The 23072-nt window shown below is 38.3% G+C and overlaps 1 protein-coding gene across 1 annotated transcript in view; it reads left to right on the plus strand.

The window, feature by feature from the left end:
* The window catches only part of LOC142078790 (ethanolaminephosphotransferase 1-like), a 59308-nt gene that overhangs the window by 15888 nt on the left and 20348 nt on the right, over nucleotides 1-23072 (plus strand). Inside the window, exons 2-6 of the mRNA XM_075141901.1 lie at nucleotides 1374-1442; nucleotides 7556-7664; nucleotides 9745-9819; nucleotides 14399-14667; nucleotides 22671-22779. Coding sequence (XP_074998002.1) covers nucleotides 1374-1442; nucleotides 7556-7664; nucleotides 9745-9819; nucleotides 14399-14667; nucleotides 22671-22779 — 631 coding nt within the window. The remainder of the gene's footprint in view (nucleotides 1-1373; nucleotides 1443-7555; nucleotides 7665-9744; nucleotides 9820-14398; nucleotides 14668-22670; nucleotides 22780-23072) is intronic.

Here is a 23072-nt window from a genome sequence, read left to right on the forward strand (position 1 = left end):
ACCTGAGGCATGCTGCATTAATCTTTTGTCCCGCTTGCACTTGTCTCCTGAAAGCTCTTAGCTCAGATGTGTGCACTTTAAGTGTGTGTGTAAAAGCTTGGTGAATGGGGATACTGGAACTGAGATTAACCTTGCCAGACTTCAGTCACCTAAAGGGTGCCTAGATTTAAGACAAGTGTCTAGGCTCCTTTGATAATTAATGACTTGAATCAGGTACTTCCAGAGTGCAATCTCATCCAAAGGATAGTTGGCTAGGAGAGCTCGATAAATTAACTATAGGGAGAACGATTAGCTGCTGGCTGAAGTTAGGTGAAATGAAAGAATGAAAGCCTCTCTGCATGTGAACAGCTTCAACAAATTGTGGTCTAACACATCCCTACCTTATTCTCATTGTCCACACACAATGTTTGGACAGTGCTGTATATAGATATATCTGAATCTTTATGTGAGTCATATGCAACATGCTAACAACATAAGTCATATATGCACTTTTAAAGTCCAAGAATTTCTGGAAGAATAACGTGTACCACCCCAACGATGACTAACTTCTTCCACCATGGACCCGCCAGGACTCAAGAACGTGGTTGTGAGTGGTACTATCAGTTAAGATCGTTCTTCTGCAGATTGTTCTGAGTCTGTGTTCTGCAGTCTCAAGGCAGGACAAAACTTGATATTGTCCTCTGAGGAGAAAGTAGGCAACAGCAATTTGGGGTGGGCTCAGATTTCTGAAATATTTTGTTTGCAAAGATACAGATATGTGCTTATTGGAATTTATAAAACGCATATAATATTTTTACAAGTCTGTCCGACAGGGAAATTTTATTGTGGTAATGAACTGTGCTGTTTTAGAGCTTATTTTTATAATAACATCGCCTTACGTTAATTAGCATAGTGCAAATGCAACTGTTTTTCTATGTCAAAAGCTGTGTATCTCTGCGAGATAATATTCCACTTATGACCATATTCCATGTGCACTATCTATTCTGCATACTAGCAATGAACTGCTGCTCAGACCATGCATTACTGGTAGTGCAAATAAAGGTATTAAATCCAAAATATGGTAGAAATGCAGAGTCTTATAAGATAACTTCTAAAATGAGTAAGAATTTAAAAGTAAAATGTGACTACAGAGCTGTTTGCCATTTCACCAGCCTAAACCTTTGTGTTAGTACATAGAGTTGCTAACAAGGTAATTGTAAACCAGGCCAGTGCTTTTAAATTAAACTAAAACTGTACGAATGGTCATCAGAATAAAATAAATTTACACCAATCACACTCAGAGTGATTGTTCTTAGGTGCTGAAGGATATACGGTGATGGAAAAATATGCATTGTTCAGTGCTTTGTTTAACATGTTCCCTTGTTTCCTCACAGTACAGTGCTGTGGATACAAATCCTTTATCTGTGTATATTATGCAGCCCATCTGGAACAAAATTATTAAGGTAAGAATTTTATTTAATAGAAATATGACGTGATAATGTAAGAATTTGTTTTAAATACAGCATGTATTTTCGTTTAAAAATATGTATTGATTAATAAAGCTGAATTTAAGACATCTGTATACAAGAAAACAAATGTTACAGGATATATAGCTATATTTAAGATGAGTATGTTTGGATTTTGATGTGGTTTTTTTTTAGAAAAACAAGGTTTATTTATTTTTTTCTGATCACTGTACAAAAGGCATCCCTTTCTTTTTTACATCTTTCATTATTACATCTTTCATTAAACAGCTTTGCAGACATTGAAGGGTTTACTTAGTACAAATTCTTTTTGTGCAGCATATGCCACCTAACAACAGCATGGCTTTATCTCTGTGCTGTGCACATGATTTTATGCAAGTGCTGTCTCATTTTCTCCCCAGGGTACTTGCTCGAGGGAGCTAGGCATTTCTCTAAGAAGCTGAAAATGAGAGCGGTTACCATGATCACCATAACGATTGGAAGATGGCATCTCTTGAATGCATTCTGAACTGCAGTTTTTAAAAATAAAATCGCTCACAATTAGTTTTGCTGTTGTTGGCAAAACAAAGGCTGTATCTCAAATAAATATGAACTTTATTGATCTCCAAGGAAGCAATGACTTCTGCATCTGCCTCTTTAGAGGAAATCTTTAGATTGGAGCAGACTTGAAAACAAACCTTTATACAAACAAAAAAGGATGCGTGTGGTCAGAGTGCTGTTGGATCTGCCGTCTTTGGGTTCTATAATTCAGGTATTGCTTATGCTTGATATAGCAGCAAAATCATAATCTCTCATTCATAACCTCAACATAAGTTCATGAAAGTGTTTATATGACCTAACTTAAGGATTAAAAACCAACCTGAACACGGTATGAGAGAAAAGCAATTCAAAGATGTGAAACTGAATTCAGTAATTCAGTTCAGAGACTCTGTTTTTGTTCCCATCATAATATTGAGGGAAACAACGAGGCAGAAAAGGCCCCCCAGCACCCTGGAGTCCGGCATGGGAGATGAGCAGAGGCTTTACTGTGCACTTGCACTTTGGTTTAGGAGATCCATGGGTATTCCTCTGCTATCAAATTGAAGGGAGGGTATTATCAGCCAAAAACTTCCTTTGGAGATAATTGTTGCAGGGTTTTCCCAGAAGAAGAGCAACATTGTTGCTGTCCTCATGTAGCATAGGGTGAAGATCCTATAAAAAATGTGACCACTTTAGATTTTTTAAATCTCCTTAAATTTTAGGTAAGCATGATTTTGTTCACTTCTTGCTGGAAGAGAACCCAAACCAGAGCACAGGACTGAAAACCGCTTTCAAAAGCTGAGAGATCTGAGTACAGAACCGAAGACCGGAGTGGTCTGTACTTTGGCATTCGGTTTGATTTGAACCCTGAAGATACAGCAATGAATGTTATGCTTTGCCTTCTGGTGCAAGAGCGTTACAGGATAATTCTCGGTGATGTATCACAAGGATTTAAAGACAAATTATATTGCTCTCAGCTTTTGTAGAAGTAGTCATTCTAACATTAAAAGATACTGCCAGGTAAAATCAGAGTCCTGCAGAGGAGCTGGGAATGCACAGCTGCAGAGGAGAAAGCAGTATGTAATGGAGATTGCAGCAGAGTCATCTTGGTTGCTCCTAGAGATAAAAATGAGAACTGGGGGAGCACCAAACTTATTGGCCAAAATTTAGCTGTTTGTAAAATATTAGTAGGAACAGAAGATGCTAGAATGGTTTTGTTCTTGGCTGGATACTGAAACCAGGTGTGGCAGTAACTGTTGTCCCAAACTGAGTCCAAGAAAATTGTGCTCCTCTGTTCACCAAAAAATACTTTTTTTCTCTTGAAGTGTAAGTAAAACAGTGGTAATAAATGTGATCAACTCTTATTTTTAGAAGGAGAAGCTTTGAATACATATACTCGTCATTGATTTTTTTGTAGCTTGTACCTCTTGTAAGCATTATAAGTGGGCTATGAGCGTGCTCTAGACTATAATATTCTGTGATCTAGAATATAATATTGAATTTACATTTTACAATATATCATCTTATTTCTATTTAAATAGAACAGTGCATTGCAATAGGGAGATATAGTAAACCTGGGATAATTTTTTAAGAAGAAGAAACATTGCATCTAATATGTTAATTCAGAATTGGGCAGTACAAGTGTGCTTCTTGATGACTGGGAGAAGTAATTTCTCTCAGTTCAGACATCCTAATACATCCATTTGCAGATATGAATCAATTATCTTCTAGTTTCTAATCTGGTGAAAATAAACATTCCACAGGGATTGTTTTTACCAGATTTTAGAGGAGTTAAAAAAAAAACAGCCTAAAATTCACAGAGCCAAGCAAAAAAAAAAAAAAAAAAAATCTATGGGAACAGAGGCTTGGGATTTGTTGGGATTTGGGTCTGGCCTTTCATGTGTCGATTTAGTCCTAATTGCAACACAAGTTTCTCTGTATTCTGTAACACAGAATTCATTGGAAGATGTGTTTTGTACATTATGAGACATTATCATTCACTGTATTTCCTATGTTATGAGAAATTAAGAAAAGCCTGACATTAGAGAAGACGTGGGAATTTATGAGCTGGGATGTTGACATACGTAAGAACTGAAAACATGTTGTCATAACCCAGCTCATTTACCTGTGGTGGGGATGCTAGGAAAACAAAGAAATTGTGCATTTAAGTTAGATACTTGCCTGGAAATCCTGAGCATTACCTTCCTCTCTTTCCTTTTCCAAGGACATCTTTCTTATGTACTGCATCATGTGCCTCTGTCAGTTTGAGTGTGATTTTTGGATGTATGTGCTTCAGAAATGTGTTGAATCTGGTGCTAAAGCAGGAAGTGAAGGGTAATGTTTCATGCCTGGATTCTATAATGGGCTTGAAGTACTCTGAGATACTCCTCTCCGTCGCAGCTTTTCCACATTGTAGTAACACCTACATGAAATTACAGAGTAACAATTAACTTTCTCTACATGTTATTTAAAACTATTCTGATTATGCAACTGTAGGTATTTCATCTTTAATGAATTCAATGCTCTGTTCTTTTGCCTGTAATTAAGATTTGTATTTTATAATAAAGAACAATCGTGCTCTCTGACAGATAATGTATAGTATTACTTAGCTACTACATGAACTGAATATTCCTCCTCTATTTGTATTCATGAGAAATCACATTTTTGCAGGACAATGGGAGGAAAAGGAGGAAATCCCACTGGGATATGCAGGTGTATGCCAGCTTCACTGAAGTCAATTAACCCCCCCCTCTGTTGCCATTATGAACTTTGATTTTATCACTAGAATTTGGCATGAGTAGGATTTTAGTGGTCTCAAGTGACTTAGTTAAAGAATATTTCAAGTTTGAACAGAGCTTTATATAAATATGTGTACTTTACTGTTTATTATCCAAATAGACAGTTGATATATAAAAACATTTGCTGTTTGTAGTAAGGCTTTTAGCATGAATGGTTGTAGACCCGTTAAAACAGAAATCAGTTAGTATTTTGTGGAACTAGAAGTTTGTTAAAAGGTTCAAGCGTACAATTGTTTTGCCAGAGAGCAGATGCGATTCTCCCCAGTGGCACCTCCAGTTGTATTAATCATGTGGCGCATTGATGTATCAGACTTCTACTGTCTGTTAATTAGATAATAAAGATTGCAACGTATCCTTCTATAGGATACTAGTAAATTCAGGCTGTATTTTTCCAATATGTGTAAGAAGTTAATATTTAACACCCTGTAATTTTTGAATTGTGAAATAGGGTGATGGTAGTGTAATGCCAACCAAAAGAATAAGGGGCATTAAATATAACAAAAGGGATTTTGCAACTGGAATACTTTCCAAATACCTAGACAGATAAGGTTTGGTAAGGATCAAAAGAGTATGCTTAGGGCAGAGGAGGAGGCTGTTTTCCTGAGGATAGATCTCCTGTAACTGTTTTTCATGGTGTGTCTACTAGCCAAAGGGATTGCAAGTATAGCAACATGCTTTGATGGTTTCTTTCTTAAAATACATGATCTTAGCAACAAAGTGGGTTAAAATATTGTCTTCATGTTTGCACTGTGTAAGCATAAATTATTTCCTGTAATAACTTAATAATGACATTATGACTATTTAGAATGACGAACCTAATTAGAAAGCAGACATTTATGGCACCCCACTTTATTTAATAATCAATAATTATTATGAATCATACAGGAGAAATCAGTCATTTTTAAACAGTATGTTGGATGGCATCTGTATATCCACGTAAACGGTGCATCCACAAGTTGTCTTAATGCACTATTTTGATCTATGCTTTAGATTAAAAGAGACCAATCTAGGATTTCTTCAGTGTCTCTCCTTATTTCATGTAAGGTCATAGACGTCAGATCAATTCCACAGCAGGCGATTCATACCAAGTCTCCATCTTACAAGGTTTCTGCATCCCAGGTAGCAAAATTAGGAGATGTGCTGCTGTCGCTGCACACTGAGCGTGCAGTCAATGTAAGAAGAGGGGACCGTGCACCGAAGGGTTCCTCCTCTGGTGTTCTCCTAAAGGAGCTTCAGGGAACGTCTGCTGTCACTTGTTTTTAGGGGTTTAGAATTGGGCTTTTGAAGACTAAGAATGATAGATATGTTAAAATTTTTTTATTGTAGCCCTATGCATTCCATGATGTATTTTAAATACTGCAAGAGCTGACATACAGTATTTTAAACTTAGTGATAAAATCCTGGTCATAAAGAAAGCAACTATCAGATTTAACATTTTTTTTGTTATTAAAGAAAACATCTAAGAAATACAACTGGAAAATATTCAGGAATTTTCATCTGATTTTTGGAAGTTTACACTGTACATTGTCAGTTGCACAGTTTCTCCTGAATATTATTAATTGTCCTATAGTAGAAAAAGAGGATCTAATCGGGATAATTAATCAGTCCAAGCATTCAAATTCTATATGCAAATTTTTCATGTAGTAATAGCATAAAGGAAATGTAAAGATGTATATGAATTAGTATGTATTCATCTGCCTGTCCATCTAGCTCCTCCAAAGAAATTAACAAAACATTTGGTTTCAAAACTATTATTAGTATCTGAAATTATTTAACTTCTTTTTCTTTAATATTGTTTTGTAATATTTTATAATGTCAAAGTACTTTACATACATTTTCAGTCCTTAGGCGCTCCAAAGAATTTTATTATAAGCCTCCAATATTTTTATATTTCGAATATATTTATACTGTGTTTGAGTGATGGTAATGGTTGATACTTAGTATTTATGCAAATATATTCTGTCTAAAAATCATGTAGAAAGCTGTGTATGCTATTTCAGAAAATATTTTGGAGAAGCTGTGTTACTTGGGAAGAGTGTTACCGGAAAGGACCCATGCCGCAGTTAAGGAATGCCTTAAAGTCACAGGGGATGAATAGCTGAGAAGGGTTAATGGGACAAAGAATTAGAGGCTTAGGTGAAGACAGAGCGTCTTTTTCAGCACTCTACAAAGTCAAATGAATTAATGGAGTGTTTATCATTTATGCCTAAAGAGGGAGACCCTGCAGAAAGTTACTGTCTAGAGAACTAGGGAGCTGCTTGTAACAGGGACTTCTTGTGGATCTAACAGGGTAATGCACTCAGTGTCTGATTTGTTGAAGTTTAGAGTTGGAAATTATTAACATATTTCAGAAGAGGAAATTTCCTTGTTATAGTGTCGGAATAGGATGCTTAAAAAAACCTGCCACGTGGATGCTGAATTACCACACTGGGGTGCTGCAGTCTTCTTTCAGTTGTGATACACTGAAAAGCGAGAAGCTTTCCTAGGTGGCTGGGAAAATAAGGATAGTGTATAACATAGGAAATAAGACATTTTTGAATGACATTTTTACTGCAGTCACAAAGATCAGGCAAAAGAGTTACATTTGAAAGTAAATTTCAGAAATGAAAACTGTATTTTAATTTGAAAATGGGAAAATATGTACAAATCTGAATATTGCTAGTGTCATATACAAGCTTCTCCTTTCCTGATAAAAAGCAAAAAATATTTAATTGAAATAGGATTTACAATTTGAAATATAATTTTTCTTAGATTTTTTTCTTTCTTTTTTAACAGATAGTGCCTTTGTGGATTGCTCCCAACCTGTTAACATTCTCTGGATTTGTCATGATTTTAGTTAATTATTTTCTAATATCTTTTTATGACTGGGACTACACTGCCTCAGGTAAATATTCTCATGTTGTAATTTTTCAGAATTAGTGAGCTGCTCATGTCATACTTCTGAATGATACAGGGAGGTACCAGATATTTGAATCGTCCACTCATTCCCTTAATGAGGCTCCATGTGCATATGGGAGGATCTGGCCTCACATATGGCATTATAAATTTAGATAATTTTATTGAAAAACCTTATTTAATTTCAACCCTAAATATGGGTTTCAGCATGTGCTGCTTGAAGTCTATGATAATATCTCATTTTATTTAAAGTGTATGCCAGGATTTAAATACACAGCCAAAAACCACCGTAATGTTCTTTATAAAATTTTCATTGGTTTCACATTTCCTAATACCTAAATCCATGCCTGAATGAGTTAATTTCCCTTTAATTACTCCACCCACCCCCCCATTTAAGACTGCTTCTAGACAAAGAAGAAATAATTTCTAAACAAATGTCTCTTGAAATTATGACTTTCAAAGTCCAAGTCCATATTTGCTCCTCATGGCAGACCAAGTCAAAAGCTTTTTGGAGCTGATTGCTCCTGAGCATAGGGCACGTTCAGTTCTGGGCTTCTCAGACCAGCTGTTGGAGCCTACAGAAAGTAGTAAGCATCTCCCGGGTGATTAATATATAAAAATTTTTGCTTTTCTTTGAACTAGACAATTTGGTGAAGACTTAACACTTTTATTTCCTGAAACAATTATGTCTGGGTTTTTTTTGCTGCCTTTAATTTCTTATGCCTGTGGTTAGGTTCAGGAGGTACCTTTTGGTGTGAGCTGTTTGTACATTTATCACAACAATTCTAGAGACAGGGATACTTGTTAGCAGTTTTGGCTCAAAAATAATCCTGTATGAGCATTAAGTTTTCAGGACCAGCACGTTATGTAGTTATCATCTGACCTCATCCTTAAGCACTTAGTTTTTTATCAATGCAGCTGATATTTACTAAGTTCTGTAATAAAAGAGCGTCCAACACAGATCTTTTAATGGGATAATTTTATCTTGACACATTCCCAGTAGATACACGTTGAACTTGAAGACATTTGAAATGGTGATTAAGTCTCTTAGAGTTGAGATTTCCATGTGCAAGCCTATTCTTGATTTCACACAAGAAAGTGCCCATCATTTCTCGATTGAAAACGTCCGTGCAACCTAATGAACCTTTTGAGTATCATATATCAATCCCATACCTAGGATCAGAAATAAAAGACTTAATTTCCTGGACAGCTGGTTTTCATTCTACAGTTTGAAAATTTGCAACTAGGAGTCAGGAACTGCCATCTTTTCTTTCGGAGCGGCAAGATGAGGCATTGACAGAAAGGTGGCCAGGGCACTGCTTTAGGTACTGGCATCTCCCTGTTCAGCAAGGACACACCTCCGTGTGCGAGTATTCCCCGTGTTGGGTGCCAAATGCCAGAAACCTGAGAGGGCTTAGTGCTGGTGTAGTCCTTATTGGATTATGTTTGAGTTAAATAGAACACTCTCTGGAAAAAAGATTGAATTCTTTAAAAGAGCAACAATAACTGTGGGTTATTGCTATCAGCCGAGCAATAACAGAACCCTGGGTTCTGCCCAATTCAGCTTTCTTTTCCTTTTTTTCAAGGAGGAAAAAAGGGTGCTAATATCTGTCCTAGCCTAAGGACAAAAGTTTCCTGTTCAGATCTGTATGGTAAAAGTGCTATACAAACCCCACATTGGCACTAATAATAATGATCATGCTTCAAAACGACATTTTTTTGTCTTTAGATATTGCATAAACATTAACTAATTTGTTGATGGATAGTCTTCCCATGACCTATGAAAATTTTTGCCTAGTTACTATCATTATTTTGTGCAATACTAGAGTCGTTTCAGGACCAAAAAACCTCTACCTTATCTTCTCTCCTTTACAATATAAACACATTCAAGCCTGCTCATTGCTTCTTTGGTAGACCTCACTGATGACTTAAGGTCAAAAACAAGAATTTCAATCTGTTTGATGTAGCACGCTAATCAGTGGCAGCTTGTTCATGTGTATATGAGTATCTTGGTGGACTTCTTTGATGTTAACCACTGTTACACTGACTCACTACCCGATTTATTTCAGGTACCAGTCCTGGACTTGTTCCCACCTGGGTGTGGCTGTTCAGTGCTTTTACCACCTTTTGTGCTTACGCTTTAGGTAAAGTACAATGAAATAATTTACATGTCTGACGTCTTCATATAGCTTTATCTACTAGTTCATTAGTGCTCAGCACTATCAAAATGAAGAGGATAGTGGATAAATTACTGATCTCTCTCCAAAACAGTTCTCTGAGATGGAAAAAACCCCAAACCAATAACAAAAAACAGCCATAAGGCTTAAAAAAAACCCCAGCAATTTTTAATGATATATTAGAGGTTCTATGACTGTTGCTCATATCTCTTTTGAAAGTTCGAATTGTTTTAGAGAAACAATGGAAATCATTATGTAGAAGCAGTCACTGCTGTTGGGTTTCATAAAAATCTTTGTCCCCCAATGATGACGTTCTAAGAAGCTCCCTGACACTTGCCTTAGCAGAGGGTGCTTTCAAGGACAGGGAAAATAAAGGGCAAAGCAGAGAAAAAGGAAAATGAATGTAGCATTGTGTTTTAACCTGTTAGGGCACTTCAGTGCTTATGGCGTGTGTCAGGAAAGATGGTATGAATGTGGCCTGAGCTTCTTACGGAGATGAAGTATCTTTTTTTTTCTTTCCTGTTGCTGTTTTTCTCCTGTAACACCTATACCTCATTTTCAGTTTCATATTCCATTTTACATTTATATCATACCATGACTGTATTTTTAGGTACATTGCATCTTGCTGTGCAGTGGTGTGAAGACATAGACCTGAACTGGTGCAGATCTGGGAGTGAGATCCACATTAGCATGGCTTTCTTGCTTTCTCTTCCAAAGCTAACTCATTCCAAACTAGTCTCTCCACAACGTGGTGCGACAGAGCTCATTTTTGGGGGGAACTCAAGGCAGCATATTTACGTGGACTGCACTGTGCTGTGTAAACGTACCCTCTCTTTTGAAGCTGGTTCTTATAAGGCCCTGCATTGCAGAGCGTAGCAGTACATTTGTGTGCCATGCTTAAGGTACCCAGGCTAGATATAAATGTGTTCTAGATGTACACTGCAGTGTTGTGCAAAGATGCTGGCCCCTTTTGGTATCAGACCCATGCAGGTAGAGCCATCTTGATTAACCTGTGTGTATCCCCCTGTGCAGACATCTCCCTCTGCACTGTGAACGCCTTGCCATTTCTATTCAAGTGGCGAGTTTGTGCCACAATTATTTTGTCCAGAATTTCTTTGTATTTGTACCATAAAAATCAATGGGACAACCATCCCTTGAAGCTGACTACCAGTCAGATTTCCCTAACAGCTCTCTATAATCATTAGCAGAAGCAGCAGTTTCTTTTGTAAAAACCATTCTTTATGTAATTGTAGGGAATTTAATGAAGTGGCTATTGTTTCATAAATAGGAATTACATATTGGAGCTGTTAGTGTATGACATCCCAGAAAGCTCATTGGAAATTCAGCTTCTGAGGTTCTTAATGTAGATGTTATTTGCCAGTGAGGCCTATAGTTCCTAATACTTGGAAGACAAGGAATATGATGTTGACAGTCAAAGCTACAATGAACTGATGTATATGTAGATTTTTGTGTGTGCTGTCCAAGCCACTTCATGAAATATTTAGTCTCAGATTTAATTCTGCATGGCCAAAGTTTTCCCTTTGGAATACTGCAGAGAGCCATAATAACTAACCAAATATGCAGCTTTAATCTCTCTCAGCTTCTTTTTAATGACACAGTTACTCTCTCCAAATTCCCTAGCATGCTGTTCTTTTTCCCCCTCTTTGTTAAGGTGGTTTGGTATCTTCTCCCTTTCCATAAAATGGAATGCTCTTTGCTGTTACTTTGATTTCCATTATTTAAAAGTTATATAAACTTTAATAAAACTGAAGATTTATGAACCTTCATGAGACAAAATCATAATATAATAATCCTAAAGCAGTGGAAGTGTGGGACAGCTTTTGTCCCCTATTGAATATACACCATTGTTGGCGTGAATGATTTCAAACTGAAATCTAAAACAGAAAATATTTTCAGTCTCTTAAAAAGCTGGTGAAACCACATGGAAAATGTGGGTGAAGATTTGTGAAAATCCACTTTTACGTATGAGTTATATAGTTCCTGTATTTTTACCCATGTTCATTATCATTAGAAGTACTGTATTTCATGACACCATTATAAGCCTAACTCTTTTTAGTCAAATATTCCTACAAAATGAAACCCAGTCTTTCGCTGGTGTATATATTTTAGTATCTAATATGAACACTATTTTGTGACAAAGTAAGATAATTTATGAACAGACCAATCTTCTATCATTCTCATTAAAAAAGTATTACCCCTATAACTGAATTCTCTCTGATTTGGGATAGATGTTCTTGAAATATAAAAGACCATATACTGTTTAGGGATGTTTACATACCTACTTGCTAGTTAAGTTTCAGAAGCATCCTAAAATAGACTAAAGAATTTCTACATTTATAACAACATTATTCAAGTAACCTTAAGCTTATATACACAGTTTTCTTTCTGCACTTCTCAGTAAGATGCCGACAATTCAATGGCAATGTTAATGGAGAGAGAGTGCGGCTCTAGAAGGGGGCAAGTCATATTTGAAATCCTCTATGAGATCTTTAATTTTTATAGTTGTGAGAACTGTCCCAAGAGACTTGCATTTGAGTGGAGGATATCTCACATCTGTTTAGGTATTACAATAGGGAGATAGTCTAAAATCTGTACAAAATGAAATCCCATGTTTTCCTGGTTTAGATCCCTGAAGTATATTTACATTAAACAAAACTCAGAGTACTGCCAAATAATCTGGAGAAGTAAGTAGCATATGATCTATAGCAGCTGTGGAGTCTTTGGTCTCACTCTGCTGAGTTGTATCTCTAGTCAGTTTTGGGTTACTAATACTATAAATAGCTAATAATTGTTAGCTATAGTACCTTCCAAGTAACATTAAAAAGAAAAAATTACCCATGTTATTTTGAGATTCAGGATAACAATTAAGTAATCTGTAAAGTTTGTTCTGTGTACTTTTTCCTAAGAGGTTCATCCTGTGTATTTACACTTAACTTTAAGAAGAAAATATTTCTATTTCTCACCAGCACAGTCTCAGAGAAGAGTCTGAGGGTATGGTTTGACAATACAACTAAGAAAGGTTACAGCTCTAGACCCCCTTCCTCCTTCTCCCTGCATTCACCGCCCCTCCCTTGTGCCATCTCCCTTGCTTTTTGTACCATTCACAGTGCCAGTTCTGTTCAGTGACCCGGAGGAAAACGTAATGTTTGCTGTCTTTCCACCAGCTGAGCAGGCTGCAGGTCCTCCCCTGTTCAACAGCAGTGAACTCTCAGATCGACTCAAACCATATTGTCCAACTCTCTCCTCAGAGTGAGATCCAGTACAGTGTTTGGGCATCTGTCAAACACAAGTATTAAAAGTGATCAACACATAACTCACCTTAACAGTAAGGTATTCTTAGCATCATAGAATCATTTAGGTTGGAAAAGACTTTTAAGATCAAGTCCAACCGCAAACTTAACACTGCCAAGTCCACCACTAAACCATGTCCCTAAGCACCACATCTACACATCTTTTAAATACCTCCAGGGATGGTGACTCAACCACTTCCCTCGGCAGCCTGTTCCAAGGCTTGACAACCCTTTCAGTGAAGAAATTTTTCCTAATGCCCAATCTAAACCTCCCTTGGCGCAACTTGAGGCCATTTCCTCTCGTCCTATCACTTGTTACTTGGGAGAAGAGACCAACACCCACCTCGCTACAACCTCCTTTCAGGTAATTGTAGAGCGTGATGAGGTCTCCCCTCAGCCTCCTCTTCTCCAGTTCCCTCAGCCGCTCCTCATAAGACTTGTGCTCCAGGCCCTTCACCAGCTTCGTTGCCCTCCTCTGGACACGCTCCAGCACCTCCATGTCCTTCTTGTAGTGAGGGGCCCAAAACTGAACACAGTATTCGAGGTGCGGCCTCACCAGTGCCGAGTACAGAGGACAATCACTTCCCCACTCCTGCTGGCCACGCTATTTCTGATCCAAGCCAGGATGCCATTGGCCTTCTTGGCCACCTGGGCACACTGCTAGCTCTTGTATTCTAAGATTTCAACTGAAAGACTCTTTAAAATATCTTATGTAGGCACACACACAAATAAATTTTGTGAAATTTCCTCTTTGAGGCTGCCATGTAACTGTTAGTCGTTGAGGCATTTAGGATCAGGCAACCTAAATGCCTTAGTGAATCTCCCCACAAGTGGTCTGAAGTCTCAGATGGTCCACACCACCAATGGATGGGTGAGAAGCCCTATGGACATTTTTCAGCACTTCCACTGAGAAATTGGTTGCAGGGACTGACATAAAAGTGTTTAGAGATCACTGGGGACAAGTAATTATGAACGTCTTTCTAAAGCTTATAAGGAAGGTGGCATTTGGTTTAAGAGCTGAGGTAAGGACTGAAAAATTACTTGATAACTGAAGCAAATATTTTACGAGCAATCCTAACATGTTGGTATTGAAGAGACTGTTGTGCTTCAGTTTGCTGTCATCAGTGTATTTTCCCCATATGTTATATATGGCAGTAGTGAAGTGTATGTGGAGAAAGTTACTGCTTTTGTTGTGCTCTAATTCTTTATTTTTTTTTCTTTCCCAATCCTTCTAGACTCCATAGATGGGAAACATGCTCGAAGGACTCAGTCCAGTACTCCTCTGGGAGAATTATTTGACCATGGGCTGGATAGCTGGGCTACCTCCATTTTTGTGCTTTCTTTTTTTTCTGTCTGTTCCCGAGACAATGGGAAGACTGGAGTTTCTGTATATACAATGTATATATATTTAAGCATTGTCTTGTTTAACTTTATGTGTTCACACTGGGAGAAATATAACACAGGAGTTCTTTTTCTTCCTTGGGGATACGATATAAGCCAAGTGGTAAGTATTTATCATTCCTGTTTTCGTTTTATTTTTTTAACTATGTTAGTGTTTTCGTAATATTAGAGAAATAGAAAAAAAGAGCTCAAGGCAAATGTATTTGGCCAAGATTTTGAATGTGAAATAGCATAACCCTAAAAGTAATTCAGAAATATTTCCTGCATTTGAAGGGATGTTCTCGAGCAAATTGTCAGCATCAGAGATTTGTTGCCTTGCAGGAAAAAAAAGGCTTGCAGCAAGCCTAGCAGTCAGATAGTGCCCATGAGAATGTCATTTAACTGCATTTGATTTGTGGTATTAACAAAAATTATTATGCTATCTGAAGACAGCAATTTTCCCACCAACGCTAGGTTCTGAGGCATGATGTGAATTAGTCCAAGTAGTATTTATTAACAGTAATTATACAATTTCAATTCTACCACCTCTTACATCAAATGTGGTAATGGAAATAGTATTGTACCTATACAGCGAGCATTAACTGTTGTCAAGTGAGTTTTACCCTTGGAAGAAAGTCAAAGTCATAACGTTAGAGGTTTCCTCTCCGGGAATGGCATTCAGTAACGTGAATTACCTATCAGCCCACAGCCAGTCCCCAGCTGAGTTCTTGACTGGCTTACAGCCCTACCTCGAGGTGGACCTCTTCAGAAACGTGCCCAGGACACCCCAGTGAGTGGTGGCCTCAGTGCACAAATGAGTAGCAGCAGCAGTGGTAGTAACAAGCTCATTGCACTGCGAAGGGCCCAGCACTGGGATTTCTGGGCTGGCTTCTCTATTTCTTAGATAGCCAGGCTCTTGCAGCCTGAAGAGCACAGTCCCAGCCTTCTGAGCTTCCTGTCACAGGCATGAGATGAAAGGTACAGCCAAATATACATAATTGAAAAGAAGTTTGACAAATATTCAAATATGTGTTTTAATGGAAATATAGTATCTGAATTAATGGCTGCAGATGTATTGCTGTAAACATAATCAGAATCCAGTGGTTTGAGAACAACTCGGAGACGGTGGTCCAGCTGTGGTGCATCTGTTTCGTCCCCTAGAAAATAGGTTCTGGGAGAAGAAGTTGGCTCAGGACTAAGACATTAGGCAGCCAGCTGGTCGGCAAGTTTCAGCGATGTTTGTGTAAGGCTTCTTAGTGAAGTCCCTCCAGCAGGAGAGGAATAGCTGTGTTCAAACCAATTTCACTTGTTGCTCAGATGATCTTGCACTGTAGATATACATGTGAATGTTTAGAAAGCTCTTTTGGGTTGCTACAGCATCCGAACTGTATTAGTCGTTAAATATGGGAGTGGGTATCAACTAGCGGAGCAGTACTGTTAACTGTGTCAGTGCCTTTTAGTGACCTATGCCTCTGTCACTGCTTTCCCATCTGGGAAATAATGGTAATAACGTTTCCCTGCCTGACAGATTTGTGGTGAAGCTGAATTTCAGTAAAGTTTGTAAACTGCTTTGATTAACTTGGATGCAAGGTGCTAACAAGTGCTATTTCCTGTTCCCCTCTGATGCTGAGTTGCTGTCCCGCATGCTCGCTTTCTAGTAACTTCTGTTATGATTTGCCTACAGTCAAAATGATAAGCATATAAATGTAAGGATTTTTTGATGCTATATAGCGCAATCATTAACAGTGATGGAAGATTGTACTATTGAAATGTCTGTAGGTCAATTTTCCCATCTGTAAAAATTAGCTTTTCTAGTTGTGATTGCCTATGAACAAAGACAAGACAGGATTTGTAGATCAAGGTAGTATTTTTTTTCATTAGTCCAAACTACATTTCACGCACACCAGAAAGTACATAACGTATTTTTTTCCAGCTGTACTAACTAGCCGGAAAATTCCCCTACAAACATTGCCTTGCTCTTGTTTTGTAAACCCATTCAGCAAATTTTGTATGATGTGTGCACTATTAAAGGTAGCTCTGCATCTCCAGCTACTTGGAGGAGAGGATACTGAGGTCATCAGCAAATGGCTGATGATGAGTAAGAAGGGTAATGTTCCCCTCGCTGGTTTTCCCCCACCACTTCTCTGCCAGATATTCCCACAGTCGCATTCAGAGGCAGAGAGGGTGGAAGCACTCGCAAGCTGCTTTCAGACTAATTCCCAGCATTTAGTTCACTATTTCCTCCGTGGTGTTCCTAGCTGGATTGCTGCATGAATGTGCCTCTCTACTCTGTCTTCAATAATTTCACCGACAACATGATGCTATTGCATTGGCATGTCAGACACTTAGGTGGTCTAGTCCCCTGCTTCTGCTTTTAAAATTTATGGTAAGCAGGAACTTTGGACTTTGTTATCACCACAAAGCTCAGGAAATACAGTAATTAGTATAAGTGTGCAAATAGATAACTGTTGACCTTAATGAAAGCTTAACTGGCACGTAGCTCCCGGGACACTGCTGCTGAGTCAGCTCCGCTCTATGTAAACACAGCCAGCCAGCTCACTGGCTCTGTGTTAACTGCGGTATAAAAAGAGCTGCTGTTCCTCACGAAAAAATACCTCATTATAGATAGAGAAATTTGTGGGACTTATGCAGATCACATTTTGCTGCGACTTGATGACTCGTCAGAATTGGTAACCTAATTGCGCTAGCTGGGCTGTAATTGGCACTCCAATTAGCTTTGATTACAGCAGACAGCCATTTACAGGAAGCTGTGGTGTGTAAACTTGAAAAATGGCTGTAATGTGTCTGAGAGATGCTGGGTCAGAGGACTGTTACGTTTGTGGATCCAGAATCAAGGAGGCAGCGTCTGCAGCAGTGAAAACTCTTCCCCTCTCTCCTCCCTCCAGCACAAGGAGATATCTTCTGCTGACTCCTCTGCAGGCAGAAAACGATGCAGGGAGAGGAGCCTCTTTACACCGTACCATCTAGACAATTTTCATACACTTTCAAGTAAGCACAAACCACCAAAAGTCATGGGCTGAAGAGAAGACTAAAAAAGAAACCCTTGCTATGTTCTTGGCTACATCTTGTCACAAGCCCAACCAAAGAAAGCTAATAACTGCAAATTAAGTTTCTTGGAGAAAAAAAAGACAAAGCTTTCCTGAGAAATGAAAATTTCAGGCTTCCTGCCGTATGATAATTTTCACAGACATCCTCTGGATTGTTTGAAAATCTATTTTTCTCCTGAAAATTTTAATATTCCGTTAATGAAGTAGTCCCCTAATTCTGCTGTTGCTTTTCATAAGCCACTGCAGTTGAGTTCATAGTAGGGGAACCAAATATTCATTTTTCCTTAATATGATGTAATGATACCTCTGCTTACGTCGGTGCTACCTTAAGTGTAACAGGGAGGTACCCTTTATATTCTTAAATAAAAGTTTGCAAGTGAGAATAAGAGCTGCGTGGGAGCTGGAGTGGCCCAGACGATTCCATGCTCCTTCCCCTCACTCTCCCCAGCCAAGAGAGCAAGCTGGAAAAAAGCACAAAAGCACAAGCAGCAAATGTGAAAGGCAACAGGCACCTCTCTCTCTCTGGCCCTGCCCTAGCTCTGTAAGGAGAGGATGACCAGAATTCCTATATACAGTCGTGCCTGCAGGCATGGATGCTTGGACCATAAGTCCCAGGTTTTGTGTTCGAGATGCTTTCCCAGCTGGTTCTGCGCAGTGGCTTTGGGGGGTCCCACCTAGGCTCTGCCTGCCTTGAAACTCTGAATAAATGAACTATACGATGCAGGTAGCCACTGAAACGTTGCAGAAATTACTTTTCTGCGTCCTTTCAGTCAAAACGGGGGAAGGGGTTTTTTGGATGCCATATACCAGGTTTCCTTTTGACAAGCAGTTTACAAAACTCATGCTGAAATATGTTTCATATGACCTTTTCCCGGGAAGTACTGTAGCAGCCAGTGTTTCAGGAACTGGAAGAGAAATCCCAAGCAATGCAATTGCACATCACATCTTTTAAAACGTCTGTCTCTTCTGAGGGACAAAAAAAAAGTCTCTATTACAAAAAAAATGAAGACGCAAATGTGTCGTTCTTTGGTCACGTTATCAGGATTCAGAATCTTTTTTATTTTAATTAAAAAGATACTCACTTTCAGAGTTTTTCTAATTTGAAGTGTCTGTGGAAAACGTAGCCTGTCTTGTGAAGAAGTAATATTGAGGTAAATAGGGGTAGGAGCGCCCTGGAATTGTTGAAGTAGAAAACCCGATAGCGGTGTGGAGGCAGTGCTGGCCAGGCCATGGTGCCTGCTTCCAGCTGCCTCCTGGCACAGCTGGAAACCGAACTCAGTACTCGGTTATCTGAGCGAAACCCCATAGCGTATCTGTGTGAAATTTAAGCAGAAGAACCTGCGGTGCACAGGCTTTTTCTGCAGCAGATTGCTTCATTCTTAACCACTCGATTATGATTCTACTCAAACCTTTCTTGGTTAATTAATCTTCCACGTGCCTTTAGCTGTTTACCTATCACATACTGCATGCCTAAAATGCAAAATGACCTTTTTAAGACATAAAATACTATTTTTATAGGCTAAATTTGCAACCTTTAACTATTTATTGAAAGAAAAAATACTGAGAAAAGAATTAAAATGGAAAAATTACACATCACGCTAAAGCTAACTCCTATTGAAATCACTTGTAGGAAATCATTAGTTCTTACTTTTTTAGGCAAGTGTCACATTTATTTTCAGAGGAAAAAAGTAACTTTGTATTTTAATGACTTTGCTCTCTAGATGTTCCTTTTCAGCACTGTGTTAATGGAAAATATTTCAACACATGAACAATTAATGCTATTGGAATATGCTAAGAGAAATTGAGTATTATAGTAAAATTAATGTCATTTTTTGTGGAATCATAAAGAATTTAAAAGTATAGCCAGTATATTTTTAAAATAAGATGAGAAAATGTTTGATTTTTTTTCCCGTGTAGTACATCATACAACATATTCAATGTGCCTGTGTGTAAAACAGAAATGGTGAATCATTAGGAGAGAAAAAATGTATGTACACACACACACGATCTAGAATATTTTAGTCACAAAACTTACACCTGCAGTAGCGGAAAAACATGAACAAGATGATGATTTAAAAAAAAAAAAACTTTAGAGAACAGTTAAAAGGCTAGAAGCTAGGAGATTTTGAGGCATTATACTGCCTTATGGTTATATAGAATTTTCCCAATGCCACATTAAAGAAGTACTATTCCGATTCTTACAGAGGGACAGAGGTGACTATGCTGTAATTTACAAAATTGTGACAAGATAGGGAGCCACTGCTCAGAAGCCAGCTGTCCTGCTGTTCAGCCATATCAAAGGGCCTACAAATTAACACCATGTATTTCCAGATTTTTGTCTGCATAAGTACTCCTCCTCCTAGATAAGGCCTTGGCAAGCCAAAAATTTTCCTGGTCAGATGCTACAGTGAGTTGGAATCCAAGATTCTATACATCTGACACTAACTTGCTATGTAGTCCTTACTTGTGTTATTTAATTTGGACTTCTCATTTTACAAAAGGTTGCAATTATTTTTACTTGCTAAAGACTACATTTATATCTGAAAAGTACTAAAGCCGATCGATGCCAGAGACATGAGTAAAAAACCTGGCCATTTTTTCTTAAGTAGAATTATTCAGTTGCACTTAGGAACACTGCTTTACATTTTAATATTTTTTTTACCAGCAGTGCCTTTAAAAACAGTTTATACAGCTGAGTAACATACTTAGCTTTTGTCTAATAATTTTGACAATCTTCACTTTTTGCTAATATAACTCAGATCAAGGGACGCAGCCATTTTCTCTCCTTCCAGCTTTCTAAAGGTGGTCTTTGAGACCGCCTCAGTGAAGTCAAAGTTACGAGTCCTTAAAAAACAACACACCAAAAATATGAAGCCAAAAAGTGTTTTTTCATACATTACATCTGTTAAATAAGAGGCAATCTCAACCTGTGAGTGCTGCATCGCCAAATCCCAGGGCAGGGGATTCCCCCGAGACAGAGCCCGTTGCGTTGACGCTCCTGTTCGTAGAGGTGTGCTGACATCTGACAGCGATACTCACGACTGCACTGCCAAAAGTACTGACTGTAGTAACGGATAATACTGAAGTTCCTCTTTTATCACTTGCCAAAAAAGTCTGTTCAGAATGCAACGTGTGACCGTAAGTTCAGGCTCCATCAAAGCCAGTTGGAGTTTTGCCATCAACTTTGATGGGGCCAGGAGTCCATCCGTCATGTCTTATGGATAACATAATGCAATTTCTTCAGAAAGCCAAACGTTAGCTCTGTTGTAGTCGGTTGCAAAACCCATTACACACATCCTTCATTTAGACCAAAATTTGACTTGCTGTCTTCAGTGGCCCAAGATGTAACTCTCATACTCGTGCCTACTCTTCTCTGTTGCAGATCTCTTGTGCTGCTTGTTCTTGCAGAGGCAATTCAAACATCCAATTCTGCAATGCCACATTCAAGCAAAACTCTTAAAGAGCTATATACTGATAGGGCAAGAATCTTGAATTTAGATACAGAGAAGTAAATGAAATGATATAGTGATATCTACGTGTAATAGGGAGTTTAAGCGACATCAGTGTTCTGCTACTAATCTGTGATCTTAAACAGCCTATTACTTAAAAAAGAGATTTTCAGTGTACCTTTAACTAAAGCAATTAATTTAATAGAAGACTGGAAATGTGTTTATTGAAGTTAAAAATGAAGAAAAAACATAGTAAAAAATGAGTATTTAAAAAAAAAAACAATAGTAAAATCTATCATACAGGTAAAGCTGGAAAATATTTGTCATCCCAGAGTGAGAAGCTGTATTGAATGGCAAATATAAAGGTTACTGAATGTTACCTGGGAATAAATAGATGAATATGCAGTCTTCTAAATGGCATTATCATTAACATAGTTGTTTTAATTTAGAGCTAAAGTAAATGTTCGCAATTCATTCTTAATCCAAGTCTAGAATAGCTGAGGAGGTTGAGACATGTAGCATGAAACATACAGCCCCTTATGAGTCCTATAGCAAAACGAAACAGCTGAGAACAAAATACCCTAGAGAAAGAGTGGGGCAGCAGTCCCGCCAGCTGGGTGCCGGCAGCAGAAGGGGCTGCAGGGGGTGGGTGGCCTGGGCTAAGCCAGGAAACGGGTTTCAAGGGAGAGCGGGGTCCCTTGAGGAGGTGGGATCAAGGGCACGAGGGCTTGGGAAACACTGCATCACATTCAGTACTGCATTTCCACGTTACACGCCTAAAATGGTAAAACTTCATCAGTTCGTGCCCTAAATTGTAGGCGGTGCTGCTGCAGGTAACACAACGGGTGTGAAGGGTATTGCTATAGGAGCTATAGGGTTTTGACTGCATTAAGATTACTGACCTCAGCTGGGTCACAAAATTAACTCTGAAGAGAGAGTGGAAACTACATTTACATCTCTACTGAAACTGGTGGCACTTTAGCAAGTGACTCGTGAGTCTTGTGTACAAGTCCTTTCACTCCTAATGACGTTTGACTATGTGTTCCTTTTTGTGTCCTGTAATGATGTTACCTGTCAAACAGATCAGGGAAGACTTCAGCTCCCTCCCCTTCTTTTTATTTCTTCACATTCAGTTGAATTTTTTTATTATTTCAGGTGCGCTTAGATTTTTTTCCCCTCTCAGTTATTCTGATATGATCAGTTTAGGGGGCTGAGCTGCAAAAATAACCACATATTGCTAATTCTGAAGTCTGTATGCAAATACAAGAAAGTGCATGTGCAGTGGGAGACCTGGCATTAAGAAGAGATTTAGAAATTAGGTGTTTTGAAAAGGTAAGTCGGTAATACTTACCACATGCAAACAGATGCATACATTAGCAGGGAAGTTGCTTGCTTACCGTATTTCATACGTTTTAAATAATTTTGTTGGTGACGCTGGAAGCTGCTTCACTGATTAGAAGTAATTGTTTTGGGATAGCAGCATAAGGTCCTGTGGAGACAGGAGGAAAATAACAGGGTTTTTTTTACTCTTGCATTTGTATTAAGATGATGAGCAAAATTCTGTGCCTTTAGAAGTAAAAGATTGAAAATATGTTATCCTTTTTCTATAGGTATTAATAGCAGCATATCTGCTCACTGGTGCTGTTGGTGTGGAAGTCTGGCAGAAGCCTCTCCTGTTTGGTTATTACATTACAGATGCATTAGTAATCTTGCTTATAGGTAAGTGTCCAGATCCATGCAAAACTGTACTGCTATTTAATTATTTTCATTAGATATTTCTTATATGTCCTTCATATTGTTTTTTCCTTTTGTAAGTGTTGGCTAGCCCACAAACCACATGAATAGAGCTGATTAAAAGGGCTAATGCTGGAGAGCTGGAGAACTTTTAAAAAGTAGATCATTTTGGAAACATTTTTCCTCACTGAATTAGTATCTGTTGCACACAAATAATACAGAAAATGTTCCTTATCTGCACAGGCAGTTCAGTGCAGTCTGCTGGCTGGCTGGCTAGC

This window comes from Calonectris borealis, chromosome 2 (assembly GCF_964195595.1).
Source record: "Calonectris borealis chromosome 2, bCalBor7.hap1.2, whole genome shotgun sequence".
NCBI classification, from domain to species: Eukaryota; Metazoa; Chordata; class Aves; order Procellariiformes; family Procellariidae; genus Calonectris; species Calonectris borealis.